Source organism: Orycteropus afer, unplaced genomic scaffold (genome assembly GCF_000298275.1).
Source record: "Orycteropus afer afer isolate SDZICR_OR568_19922 unplaced genomic scaffold, OryAfe1.0 scaffold00044, whole genome shotgun sequence".
NCBI lineage: Eukaryota > Metazoa > Chordata > Mammalia > Tubulidentata > Orycteropodidae > Orycteropus > Orycteropus afer.
Window position 1 is genome coordinate 13,468,004 of NW_006921631.1, and position 14,541 is coordinate 13,482,544.

At 39.5% G+C, this 14,541-nt stretch overlaps 1 protein-coding gene and 1 pseudogene across 1 annotated transcript in view; one reads left to right on the plus strand and one right to left on the minus strand.

Moving 5' to 3' along the window:
- Positions 1 to 6,921: 6,921 nt before the first annotated feature.
- On the minus strand, positions 6,922 to 7,437 carry LOC103194362 (annotated as a pseudogene).
- Positions 7,438 to 8,625: 1,188 nt separating this feature from the next.
- RGS5 (regulator of G protein signaling 5) overlaps positions 8,626 to 14,541 on the plus strand; it is a 50,129-nt gene continuing 44,213 nt past the window's right edge. Inside the window, exon 1 of the mRNA XM_042780531.1 lies at positions 8,626 to 8,639. Coding sequence (XP_042636465.1) covers positions 8,626 to 8,639 — 14 coding nt within the window. The remainder of the gene's footprint in view (positions 8,640 to 14,541) is intronic.

Genomic DNA, 14,541 nt, shown 5'->3' on the forward strand with positions numbered 1-14,541 from the left:
AGTTTCCCAACAAATCTACAAAATGAGAACTGTTTATCACCATTTTACACATGAAAATAGAGGTCTGGAATTTAATTTATTTGCACCAAACTACTCTGTAAAAAGGGTAAGTTGGAGTGCAGGCTCAAGAAGTGTGGATCTGGGCTCTTATTTTCTATGCTATCCAAATAATCAAGGCAACTTCAAAGTACTTAGTTATTTTCAAGATGCTCTGGGAGATTAAGGAAGTAAGACATAGTACCCACTCTCATGGGGCTTGTGGCCTCATGGGAGTATATTCATGTGGAAATATTAGATACATGCATGAGCAACTAGAGCAATTCAGTGAAAATGTGCCATCCATATGTATAGCAGGACAGGTGTATGCTGTCTCTTGTTCTGTAACTAATTAGCTATGTTGTTATGTGCCATCGAGTCAGACCTGACTCATAGTGACCCCTTCTTGGGTTTCTGAGGCAGTATCACTATGGCACATAACAACAACATCACTACGGAAGTAGATTGCCCCATCTTCCTTCCGAGGAGTGGCTAGTGGGTTTGAACCACCAGCCTTCTGGTTAGCAGTCAAGTGCCTTAGGAACTATGCTACCAGAGCTCCTAATTAGCTATGAGGCTTAGGAAAATGCTTTTAATCTCTATAAATTTCAGTTTTTCCAAATTAAAAGCTCTCTAAATACCAAACCTATTGCCATTGAGTTGATCCTACTCATAGTGGACACCATGTGTTACAGAGTAGAACCTGGCTGCAAGGCTATAATCTTTATGGAAAGAAATTGCTAGACCTTTCTTCTGGGTGGGTTTGACTTGCCAACCTTTTAGTTAGTAGTTGAGTGCAAACCATCTGTTTCACCTAGGGAAACCAAAATCTCTTTCCACCCCTAACCTACTGCCCATCAGGTTGATTCTGACTCATCGCTACCCCATAAGACAGAGTAGAACTGTCCCATAGGGTTTACAAGGCTGTAAATCTTTACAGAAGTAGACTGCCACATCTTTCTGCCATAGAGCTTGCTAATACATTCAAACCACTGACCTTTTGGCTAATAGCCAAGTGCTTTATCAGGTACACCACCATGGTACCTTCAAAAGTTATTTAAGATTCCTTAATTATGCCTCTATTTTTGTTATTTTTATGCTAGAGAAAAGAGAGAAACCAGTGCATGCTAGAGTACTTATAGAAGATTCAGAAGAAGTGAGACTTTTCTGGGCCTAGTATCTTACAAGAACTTTAAAGTATCACAGGGTGGAAGCAGAGGCCAAAGGAGAAGAGGCTGTGCATAAGTAGGAGTTGGTGACCATGGAGTGTTTGAGAGATAATGAGGGGACCAACAGGATTAGCACTATAAGTGGCTGTGGGGAATAATGGGAAATTAAGTTGGGAAATCTGAGAGCAGAATTGCTGGAGAAATAAGGAATCCCAGTTTCAATGGTTAAATGCTTGGCTGCTAACCGAAAGATTGGTCTTCGAACTCCTCAGCCTCTCTGTGGGAGAAAAGACATAACAATTGGCTCCTGTAAGGATTACAACCTAAGAAACCCTCTGAGGCAGTTATTTCTCTCTCCTGTAGGCTCACTATGTGTCAGAATAGACTTGATGGCATACTACAAGTTCAGAAAAATGATGTTAGAAATTGACATGGTACATCAATGGTTTTCAAAGTCAAGTCTTTGGACTAGAGATGCGAATTCTCCTGCCCCACGTCAGACATACTCACCCAGATCTTCTAAGGTGGACACCAGTCCTCCATGTTAAGAAGTCTGCCAGGTGATTCTGACGTACATCCAAGTTTGATAACCTGTGTTATAGAGAACCATTACAAGTGAACAGGGGACTGTTTCTGAAAAGTTGCTCTGGTAGGAAGCACAGAATGTATCTGAATAGGAAGAGGGAAATAGTTGAGAGTGTGAGACCCAGTAATTCAGGCCTAGAAAAGAGAGGTAAATTTCAGTGTGGGAAAGGGGCACATTTAAAAAGAATTTTAAGAAGAAAAGACAGCATTTAGGACATTTAGCTATTGAGAGTGAAGAACACAAACAGTATAGTGTGAATCAGAGTTTATGAGTTATGAGAATAAGGAGAATATTGTGGTCACAGATAAAAACAGCATGTTGAGAAGGAAGGCCAGGTGAAAAGAAATATACATTCTCCCAAACTCCCAAATAACTTAACAATGTGTTCCTTACTTATGAGAGTTTTTACTTGTTTAATAAGGGTGCTGAATTTGAAAATCTTGAAATCTTAGATTATAGGAATTAGAGGAAACACTAATGTTTTTTAATTCAACTAAATTTCCACCTCTCTCCTTTCCTCCCTCCCTCCCTCCTTCCTTCTCTCCCTCCCTCCCTCCTTTCCTTCCTTTCTTCTCTCTTCCCTTTCTTTTTCTGAGGACTCAAAAAACTCACTGCCATCAAGTCACTTTTGACTCATAAAAACCCCTCCTTGGGTTTCTGAGGGAGTATCTCTATGGAAGTAGATTGCCCAACCTTCCTTCCAAGAAGTGGCTGGTGGTTAGCAGCTTTCTGGTTAGCAGTCAAATGCCTTAGGCACTACACCACCAGAACTCTTAAATGATTTACTTGAGATCTCCTTGCAAATTAATAACCAAGTTGACAATAGGATCTAGTCAAGAGCAAATGTTACAATGTTGATATCTTTTTTTTTCCCCAAGTTTCCTTCCAATTGTTTTGTTCTGTGTTGAGATAAGCATGTCAACGTCTCTAATTCTGTGAATATACTAGACATTTCCCGTTATTGGCTCAGGATGTTTTGTAAGTAATAATAATAATAATAAACCCCTGTCATTTATGAAGTACTTATCACATGTCAGGCACAGTGCTTCACATATAGTAATTCATTTAATCATTATAAAAACCTTGTGGGTACCTTTATGATCTCCACTTTACAAACGAGAAAACAGAGTCAAGATAAGGTTACGAAACTTACCCAAGTAGCACATGTAGTAAGATGTAAATCTAGAGTCTGAATCTGGAAAGTCTGGCACCAACATCCATGCTATTAACCAATTGCTCGACTTTCTTTTACCTTTAATGAAAACCCTTGGTTTTGGTATGAATTAGATTTTCCTGGTAAGATCTCAGTGCTCCACCTCACTTTCTCTTGAGGAATATAGTTTTCTCACACATCCTAGTTGCTTTGCAAATGCTTCTGAAAAACCTGAAACAGGATTTTTACCACCGTTGGGAGTTAAACTCTTTCCAGTGCAGGGAAGAGCTTTAACACAAGTCAGCATGCTCCTTGTGACTGCAACAATAGCATGTAGATCTGGAAAGTATCTTCTGAGATAATTTGGACAGACCCAGGGGCTCATATGACTGAGTTACCCCAAATAGCTGGTTGCTACCCTTTTCTTGAAGGCTTTTCTTCAGCAATGAATACTTCAGTACATTTATTGTTCATTGTTTCCATGGTTTCATCACAATTATTGTTAGTAAGTTTTCTTGGGCAATCTTTTTTTATAGGAGCATTTTCACATGAATAGGTGCCTGGCTTTTGAATAATTTTTAAATGAAAGCATCACTATACATTTTTTGATTGAAGCTCCACAATCCCTTGAAGTCACTCCAGGACTTCTTGCCTGGGTCTGGGACTTATCTTGAATAAAGCTGAGAGTTCTGGTGCTGAGGAGCTCCCTGCCTCATCAGGGGAACCATGTAACTTTCCTGCTTGTGGTCCTATACCTCCCTGGAGACCTGAAAAAGGTGTGTGTGTGTGTAAGAGTGTGTGTGTGAGTGTGCATATAAGTGTGTGTATAAGAGAGTGTGTGAGTGTGAATAAGTGTGTGTGTGTGTGTGTGCAGGCACAGACAGGGTCTGACTAGGTGTAGAACCCTAGACAACAGTCCTCTGATCTTCTCAGATATTCTCTTTTTTTTCCCTCTCTATTTTGTGTTTCTTCCTTCCTTCTTCACTTGCCAAAAGCCTAGTCTCTCAGTCCTCCTCTTTGGGAACAACCCAGCTTATTTCCTCAGTGCATCTACCAAAAACAAACAAACAAACAAACAGTTGCTGTCAAGATGACTCCAACTGTAGGTGGCACCCAGTGTGTCAGAGTAGAAATTATGTTGCCTAGGGTTTTCGATGGCTGATTTTCCAAATGTAGAGGTACAGGTCTTTCTTTTGAGGTATCTCTGGGTGGATTTGAACTGCCATCCTTTCAGTTAGAAGCTGAGCACTTAACCTTTTGGACCACACAGGGAATCCTCGATGATTTTAGGGACTTCAGAAACACAAGTCAGAAATGGGAGATTACTTTTATTAAAATCAGCTTTTGATCCTACCACACAACTGCCCCAGAGGCAAGAAAGTACAAGAGCCTGGTTACCTTCTTAGAAGTAAAAGAGAAAATTATATGTAAGAATAATATGAATCAACACTTCAGTAAATTAATTTTTGACCTAAGTTACTGTTACCCTCTTTAAGAGTTGCTATATTATCTGTTTTCTGCCTGTGTGCTCTGATAAGAAGTGACTTCTCAACCATGAGGGGAGTCCTCACACACAGATTCAGGGATTGTTTGATTAAAATGAAAGTCCAGTGACCTCACCTAGTGTTCCACATTTGGATCTATCAAGATCCTGAGGGAGACAGAAGTATGTTTCTCTCTCAGGTGCCCCAGGAAGAGTATGCACCACTAAGCAGAGCCAGGCTCTAATACCTGCCCAAGACCTGTCTGTATTAGACAATTTATGAGCAAACAAAGGGCACACAAAGATGGATCTTTCTGTTCTTCCTCTAAATAAGTCACAACCTCACTTTTTTCCTTTGGCTACTGATTTTCAGTCAAATACCTTCCTAGCTTTTAACATGTAGCGTTCCTCCTACCTTCCCCAGTATAGTCACCAGGAATTTCTTCTCACTTTCTCTAATTCTCTTACTTAACTTTCTTTGTTATCTCAGCAGAAAAGTAATATTTAAGGTATTGAATCCATTCATCCAACCATGAGAGAATGAGCTCAATGCAATCATATATTCCCACTGTTAATCTCACTGCTCTTGAGTCTATTCCAGCTTATAGTGACACTATAGGACGAAGTAGAACTACCTCATGGGGTTTCCAAGGCTGTAAATCTTTACGGAAGCACACTGCCTCATCTTTCTCCTATAGAACAGCTGGTGGGTTCAAACCACCAAGCTTTTGGTTAGCAGGAGCTCTGATGGCATAGTACCTAAGGCATTTGACTGGTAAGCAGAAGGCTGGTAGTTCAAACCCATCAGCCACTCCTCGAAAAGGAAGGTTAGGCAATCTACTTCTGTAGATATATCACCTTGGAAACCCAAGGAGGGGTCACTATGAGTTGGATCTGACTCCATGGCAGTGAGTTTTTTTTTTTTTGTTTGTTTGTTTTGGTTAGCAGCCAAATGCTTTAAACATGGCACGACTAGATCTCCTATAATCAAATGCTTATATTGTAGAAATTAAAGGAATCTGCCACAAAGTGCAATACTAGAAAGTATAAGATGAGTGTTAAATATGTGAAGGTCATGGTGATGATGATGATGATGATGATGATAATTTTAATAGTACTGACTAATATGTATTGCCTGTCATTTATGTGCAAGCATTGTGTTAAGTTTTGCATGCATTACTTCATACACTCTTCACAACAACTTTCCATAGCAATAATTAATATTCTCATTTTATAGATGATGGAACTGAGTCCAGATCACACATATAACATGTGGTTACTAAAAATTAACCTAACTCCACAACTTCATTATCACCTTATGAAAGCTAGATCATCACACATGTGGAGAAACTCAATCGTACTATGATTATTAACACACACACACAAAATGTGTATACAATCAGTTCTGCAAGTTCACTAGTGTCCTTTTTCTTTTTGCTCTGACTATATCTTGAAGGAAAGATACACTCTGACTCAATACTCACCTGAAAGAGGATTCTGATACCATTATTTGGGAATCGGGCAACAAGAAATCTTGGAACTAGTGGATGGACACAGGACCACTTAGGATCAAGCCACAGGTGCCACCTCTAAGGAAGAAGAACTTATTTGAATTTTATAATCTTTTTAGGAAAAAGGTAGAGAATACTTTCACAGTAGTATTACCAGTCCAAATGAGTTAAATACTATTATTGTGACTGTAGAGAACCCATTATTTAAGGAACAAGTCTGCCTATAAGAACTTATCCCTTCACACGTTCTGCTATTTGGCAGGCAAAGAATCTGGTGTTAACCTGAATATGACATCTGAAGCACCAACAGCAGCCATCTCTGCAGAGTGACCTTTCTGAAAAGCTTGCTGACCACTATGTGGATTCCTGGTTGGGTCCAGCAGCTGAAACTAACCAGTACATATCTAATGTCACACTGTATCAACTACAACCATCTAAACTTTTTTATCTCATAGTTTTTTCCTTTTCTTTTTCCCTCAGTCACTACATTTACTATGGACTTGATACAGAAGCTCACAGGTGGGCTTAGATTCAAGGAGGCCAACTTTATTATTCACCTTAGCACTACTCACCCCTGACAATTTATTGAGGGAATGCTTTGGACACAGGCAGAACATACACAAGAGGCAAGAAAATATATGGTTCACTTAACCTATACATTCGACACAAGGACATTGGTTTCTTCAAGTACTTCGTCCTTCACTAGGTTCTTAGCAGAGTGCTAACCTGCATCATCAGCGTTCAGTCAAGCTGTGAGGCATAGAGGAAAGCAGTTCTTTGATCCAGCATACACTGGGTCAGTCACTTCATCCAGGACAGTCACACATGCCAGCCTCAAGCATGTCCTCAGGGCCGTACAGCTGTTTGCTTTGTGGAGAGAAGTTTGGGCTTTTTCCCTCCCTAGATTCTCCTGGTTGCTGAAGCCAAGCTCACCATTGTTCCCTGTGGGGCCAAGACAGCTGCTCTGCATGTGTACATGTAATTTACTGTTCCGCTGCTGCTGGTTTGTCCCCGGCCTCTGGCTTCTCAACCTGTGACTCGGGAGGAATCAGATACTGAATCTCTTTTGTGCTGATGGCTAATTTAACTGGCTTGATGTGTTCTAAGGTGCTCTCATCAGAATCAAGTCCATCCACAAAGAACTCTGACGCTAACTTCTCCTGGAGGAACCAATCCCAGCCTTTCTTCTTGGCCTGGGATAGGGTTCAAAGTATGTCCTTGGAAGTCGCTTCCTGATTTAAACCTTTGATTCTTCTCAGTTTCTTTTCTAGAGATGGTAAATACACTTCTGATTCCTGCAAGGGGGGCCAAGGCTCTAGAGATGGCTGGACAGCAAAGTAGGCTTCCTCCCTCTGCCCTCACCTGCAGGATAAGAATCCACAAAGGACTCTGTTGGCACCAACCTCCTGGTCAGGATTTGGCAGACAGGAACAGATTTCAGCCCAGAGATCCCAGCCAGATCTGGTGGCTGTAGAGTCAATGCTCTCAAATATTTTCATTAGGGACCAAAATTGCAGGTTTGCCATCAGCCAGCAAACTCTCGTCTCAGCTCTGTCGCTGGCAGCAGGGAAAAAACGGAATTTATTTCATAGTTTTGATTTCTTGTTATGTATCTGTCTTTCTCAACTAAAATATAAACCCCATGACAGGACATTGGCTCATTGTTTCAGTGGGATTTTAAAACCTATAATAGTGCATGGTACATGGTAGACATTGAATAAATACATTTTGGAATTTGTTAAATAAATAAACCAGCAAAAGAGAATTTGCAAAAGGCCTGGCTTTTCTATTTCCACGGGGATCCTGTGGAATCAAGTTAGCTCATTTAAACAAGTAACCTGTAGACTCCTGAGTCTGTGACTGTTGGCTGCCTGGAAAGAGTCCTGACCGACAACAAGTCAATATGGGGTAGCTGTGGTAAGAGACTGAACACAAGAATGGAAATGTTTATCATGAGGAGAATTTACTAAAAGGAGAGGTAGAAGATTACTGGAATGTTATGATGGATAAATGTGCATTATAGGAGGAAATGCATAGCCTCGACATGATTAATTCCAATTTTCAGCTTTTAGTTTGAAGTGGCTTGTGATTGATTATCAATTATTAACCTGAAAGAAAGCACTAAATCATTACCAGGAGCTGATTCAGTTGTATTTGGGAAAAAGATGTCATTTCTGTAGTAATACATAAAAATTGTTGTTAGCTGCTGTCAAGTTGGCCCCCACTCATGGTGACCCCACTCACAATGAAACAGAATGCTGCTTGGTCTTGTGCCACCCCCATGACCATCTCCAGGCTGGACCATTGTGATCCATATGGTTCATTGGCTGATTTTTGGAAGGAATTTCCCAAGACTTTCTTCCTAGTCTCTCTCAGTCTGGAAGCTCTGCTGAAACTTGTCAGCATCATGGCAATATGCTTCTGTTTCTTTCAAGTTCTGATGGATGATGATTTCATATTTGATTCTGATGAGACTTCTAGAGACTATAAATTCCCCTCTCTGCCTCTTGTAATCAGAGTATGTCCTAGGCAAAGCTATATGGCATGAAGAACTGAATGAGCACCCTCAATTTGAGCCCCACTTATTTATTTTCAACCTCTTTAAATAACAAAAATTGAATTTAATTACTTTATAATTCTTGTAGTCACTTAATGGCTTTACCCTTCTCCAGTTAACCACATTAGAGATGTCCCGTAATCGGTGAGGAGTCCTCACATGGCACAAATGGTTTGTGCCATCAGCACAAAAGGTTTTGTTGCTATCAGCCAGCAATGGACTTGATTTGGTTATAATTATGTAAGTATTGTCTATCTCTTCCATTTCAGTGTCAGGTCCACAAAAGCAGAATCTGTATCTATTTTGTCTGTAATTGTAGTCTTAGCATTTACTTAGCCTAGGGCCAAATGCTCATTTGATGGCACCAATGAGTCCTCATGTGGCTACTAAACAAAAGGTTGCAGGTTCAAATCCTCCCAGTGGTGCCTAGGAAGAAAAGCCTGGTGGTCTACTTCTGATAAATCACAGCTATTGAAAGCTCTTCAGAGCACAGTGCTTCTCGGACACACATGGAGTCTCCATCAGTCAGAATCAACCCAATGGTAACTGGTAGTGCCCCATGACTCATTCTATGCCAGAACCCAGATATTTCATCCAACCAAGAAAAACCATACGGATTCATGACAGCCCCATGTGTGATAGGGTAGAACCACTCTATAGGGTTTTCTTGGCTATAATGTTTACAGAAACTGATTGCCAGACTTCTCTTCAGCAGCACCACTAGGTGGGTTCAACCTTTAGGTTAGTAGCTGAGAGTAAACCATTTGCACCATCCTGGCAATTTCATTCATTCATTCATTCATCAATTTATGTAGCAAATATTTATCGAGTGACTATTAAATACCAGACCCTGGGCTAAGTAAATGCTAAGTCTACAATTATGGACAAAATATACACAGATTCTGCTTTTGGGGACCTGACACTCAAATGGAAGAGACAGACAATACTTACATAATTATAACCAAATCAAGTCCATTGCTGTCTAATCTATTCCAACTCATAGTGACCCTATAGGACACAATAAAACTGCCCCATAGATTTTCCAAGGCTGTGAATCTTTACAAAAGCAAAGCATCACATCTTTCTCCCTCAGAGCCACTGGTGGATTTGAACCATCGACTTTTCAGTTAGTAGCCAAACACTTAGCCACTGCTCCACAAGAGATCTCCCTAAATAGATACACAGAGATACAAATTCAAGTTGATAAGCACCATGAAGGAAAAATAGAGGGCTCTGAGAATCTAGTGGAGGTGAGTGTTGGAATATATAATCCCTCTCTCCGCTCTTCACCCATTGTACTATCTTTGTGTTATCACATTAGTGCACATTTGAGCTCCTTGAGTAGGGGCAATGTTATTTCATTAGTACATCGCACTCACTGTTATCAATGGTGATAAACATATGTAGCATATAGATTATGTATGTGTGTCCCACATTCAATTGTTCTAAGTGTCTCCAAGGCAAGGAACATCCCTGTAACCCTTGAAACACCTAGTACAACACTTTATATGTAGTTGGTTCACAAATTTTACTTGAATAGAATGGTAATTTAAAAAATTCAGCTATGGTTCTGTTTTTAGTCATTGCTTTACTGGTTTTACACACCTACCTTCGGGTAATAAGTCAATTCACTCATTAGCAAGAGGGACAGGCTCAGGGCTTTTTGAAATTTGATTTCCCAGCCAGCATACTCACATAGGGAGCAGACTTAATATTCCACAACCCCAGAATTATTTAAAGTCTTTTCACTTTGAAATCACCAGTATGAGTCATCTTAAGAAAGAATTGCCTTCCCCTGAGCCTTTAATTAAATCTTCATCCAGGCATTTCCAATTGATCTTATTTCCAAACAAGTTTTTCTACATAAAACAAAAGGATAACAAGTGGGCGTGAGATGAGAGGAGATAAAATAATTTATTGTTAACCAGCTTTAATGTAATGTAGCTGGGAAAAATGACTTGTGTGATCAGATAGAGCCAGAGGCTGAATCTCATAAACAAATTAGAAAGTTTTCTTCTCTGAACAGGGTTGTTTTTCTCACATTAAATTAAGGTCATATACATTCAAGTTTATCTTTAAAAAGAAAAATACTATGGTAGGTTTGAACTTCTTGGTTGTGACTTTCATTTGGTTTGTTTAATCCCCAAATTTATATGTGTGAGGCTAAGGTGAACAGAAAGGGAAAAGGGGTGTAATAGTTATTCCAGGAACTGGTGAGGAGTAAAGCAAATGAAGTAATACATTCCTGTAAAAAGAGTAAAAGGGTTAAAGTGGTTTGAGTTTCAATGTCTACCAAGGCTTCCACCTTTCATGCTATACTGTTTTATAAGAAAATCCCCTTACCGTTGAGTTGATCCTGACTCATAGCGACCCTATAGGATAGAGTAGATCTTCCCATAGGGTTTCCAGGGCTGTCAGTCTTTATGGAAACAGACTGCTTCATCTTTCTCCTGTGAAGCTGCTGATGGGTTCAAACCACTGACCTTTGGTTAACAGCTGAGAGCTTAACCACTAGGGCTGCACCATGAGGGCTCCTTAAGAAAAGGTGTAATAATGTTATTCATTCTCTGAATTGTATTGAATTCCTAATTAAGCCAAATGGAGTTTCCAGTTTATACACTCTAACTTTTTAGTCTCTGAGCCTAAACACAGAAGCTGGAGTCATACCAAATAAAAACCACACTCACTGCCATTGGGTTGAGTTCGACTCACAGTCTCAAAAGTGGTAAATCTTTATGGAAGCGGATTGCCCAGTCTTTCTTTTTTCCTTCCTTCCTTCCTTCCTTGTTCCTTCTTCTTCTTCCATCTGGTGGGTTTGTACCTCCAGCCTTCTGGTTAGCAGTCAAATGCCTTCAGGCACTGCACAACCAGTGACTTCCACAGCTGAAGTCAAAGAATGAAGCATTTTCGAAAGCTCAACTTTTCCTTTTTCCGCTACATCCCTGAGGCAGGATAAAAAGTGAGAAAAGAGTAACCCAGTATTCCAGTGTCTTTGTCTGCTCTGAGGATATGGAATATGGTTTTCTACAGGCATTTCAAAATGGTAGTTGATTTCTGGCTCATCCTGTACACACACACACACACACACAAAATCCAAGCAATGCTTTAGATAACATAGTACTAGGTTCTGATTCATTCTTTTATTAAGGCTTTTGTAGGATGGCTTGAAATTTAACCAGCATTTATAAAAACTATGTTTATGGGAAAATGCCTCCTGTAATAATTAGTAAAAGAAAATGTTGGAACACATTGAATTCATAAGATAGGACATTACTTCTTTCCACAGAGACAATTTTGAACACATCTTTCAATGCAGATTTAACCTCTTGTACCAAGTTTGCTGTTGCTGAGGTACTGTCTGGAGGTCCCTCCATCAACCAACTGTCCATCAGGAAGGGGAGGCCTCACCTAACATTGCAAAAAGACCAAACTCCTCGTCATCAAGTCCATTTCAGCTCATAGTGACCCTATAGGACAGAGTAGGACACCCTGTATAGTTTCCATGACTGTAAATCTTTATGAAAGCAGATTGCCTCATCTTTCTCCATTGGAGCAGCTAGTGAATTCAAACTGCTGACCTTTTGGTTAGCAACTGAATGCCTTAGCCATTGCACCGCCAGAGCTCCTCAACATTGCACTTAGTCTTCTCTAATCACATTTTATCCTCAAGGAGTACAGAACTACTATTATGTCCCTGAAAACAGCATGCACACACCCTTCTTTCTGCCTTGAAGGAGCCTCCCTTCCTTGTCTTCCTGGCAAACTCTCCTGCTCATTCTCCAGCTCCTTTGTGAAGCTTTCCTTGACTCCTCCACATGGGCACTAGTGCTTCTCCATCATTGCTCCTCTACTTTCTGAACATTCTCTCCTTAAATGGCTTCTGGTGGTGTAGTACCTAAGGCATTTGACTGCTAACCAGAAGGCTGGTGGTTCAAACCCACCAGCCACTCCTCAGAAAGAAGGTTGTTATCTACTTCTGTAGTGATACTGCCTGGGAAACCCAAGGAGGGGTCACTGTGAGTCAGATCCGACTCAACATCAGTGAGTTTGTTTTGATTTTAAACAGCTTCTGTGATTGTTTGCAAATCTAAGATCTCAACTTACTAACATTTCCCTCTATTTACTGGATACTGCCTAACACAGTAAATATGGTCAAGGTCAGTGACTAAATTAGTAATGAATAAATAAATTAGTAATGAATGAATTTTTAAATACCCAACTCCTGCATTTTATTACCCCTTCATGTCTTTCATCAGGCAATCATTTAAAATACTCCCAGTCTTCTAACAAAAGCAAGTGGCTCAAAAGGAACCAAAGTGAAAGAAGAAAAATAAACAGAAGTGGAGAGAAAAAAAATAAAAGCCAAAATCTAAAAATTATCAAAGAAAAGCAAATTTTCAAAAACAAACAAGTGTATGAGGAATGCTTATTAAATAATCTTTTATGTAAATATTAATGAGTAGACTAAAGGCTCAAGTTTGAATTTCAGAATGGTTGCTGCATGTATTCCCATTATGTATGAGAAGTGAGGGACATACAGAGCCAGGAGAGGAGGTGTAAATGGATGTACTTCTTGGGCTGGGATGGTGTGTCCTGACGGCAAAAATGGATTTAGCTTCTTTGGATGCAGTGCTACATATTAGCCAGCAGAGGGCAGTCGCAACTATTGCATGAATCTTTCCCTAACAATACTTTCTTCCTTCACATTTCAGGTAAAAAACTTGCAGTTCTTGTAGAGGCAAGGTCGAATATGGAAGATGGTGTAAATAATTCTTTAATAACTTGTAAGAACATTTTTGGATGTTTTAATTTGACACTATAAGCTAGGGAGCATCACCTGAGTTTGGTTGGAAAAATGACCATGCAGTTAGAACTAACATTGAAGAAGCAAATAGTATATGCCAAATGTTGTGCTAAGTAACTCATACACATTACCCTATTTAATCATCACAAAAATATCTATGAAGATATACTATTTTATCAGTCCCAGTTTCTATGTTAAAAAAAAAAAAGAAAAAGAAAAAAAAAGTCCTAAACTTTAGATACTTTAAGCGACTTATAGAGCCTGGAATCAAAGCAATATTTATTCTTATTCATTATGTTATATAAGCTCCCTCAAAGAACATTCCCAAACTTTGACTGCTAAATTGATGGGGAGTTTCAACCATAATGCTGTGGGTGGTTGAGCTCAATCGCTGTACTGTGGGGCTGAAGTTGGCTTCAGGCAGATGGGCCTTGGGAAAGAACGGAAGTGGAAAAAGATAAAGAAGGAAAAACATTCTAGAAGGGACTATGTTGAAATTATAGCTTTAAAATGATATTTCTACATGAAAGGAAAATATGATAATTAGATACTTATGGGTATTTTGTAAGTTTGTATGGCAGATTTCATTAACTCCTTCTCCCTATTATGATTTATAATAATTGCTTATGTTACCCTTTTTGTTTACTTAAACGTCCTCAGCATGGTCTCCATGTAAATATATGGAGCAACTGTGTTTATAGTAGCAAAGTCCTCTTTAGCCACAACTGCACTCCCTCACAGCTCTTTAAGACTTTGGTTATGATCAACACTGACTGGAGGAATAAATGCTAGTAGATTTGTGAGGAACAAAATCCAGATATTTTTAGCTCACTTCAGAAAATATATTTTAATGTTTACTATGTTGCCAAGCATTGTGTTAGGCACAGGAGTTAAAAGGTATTTAAGACTCAATTCTTACCCTCAAAGAGTTCTCCTATCCAGTTTGGAAAACAGGCACATAAATCAATGAGCATAAGGTAATATGATAAACCCTATCATAAAAGCATGTGTAAACTGCCAAGGTAACAGTGAAAGGACAGCTTTCTGGGTCTCCCAATAGACGGTGGCTTATCCTATGGATTAATATTTAAGATTTACTTGGACTTTTTAGAATTCAGATTCAGGATGAGATGATGGATAGCTCACAAAGTTAGTTTTGAAGCTAGCATGAAGCATTGGCATCGTATGATGGAGGAGTACCCGGAATCCTACTCACTAGAATGTTGAAGATAGAAGGGATAG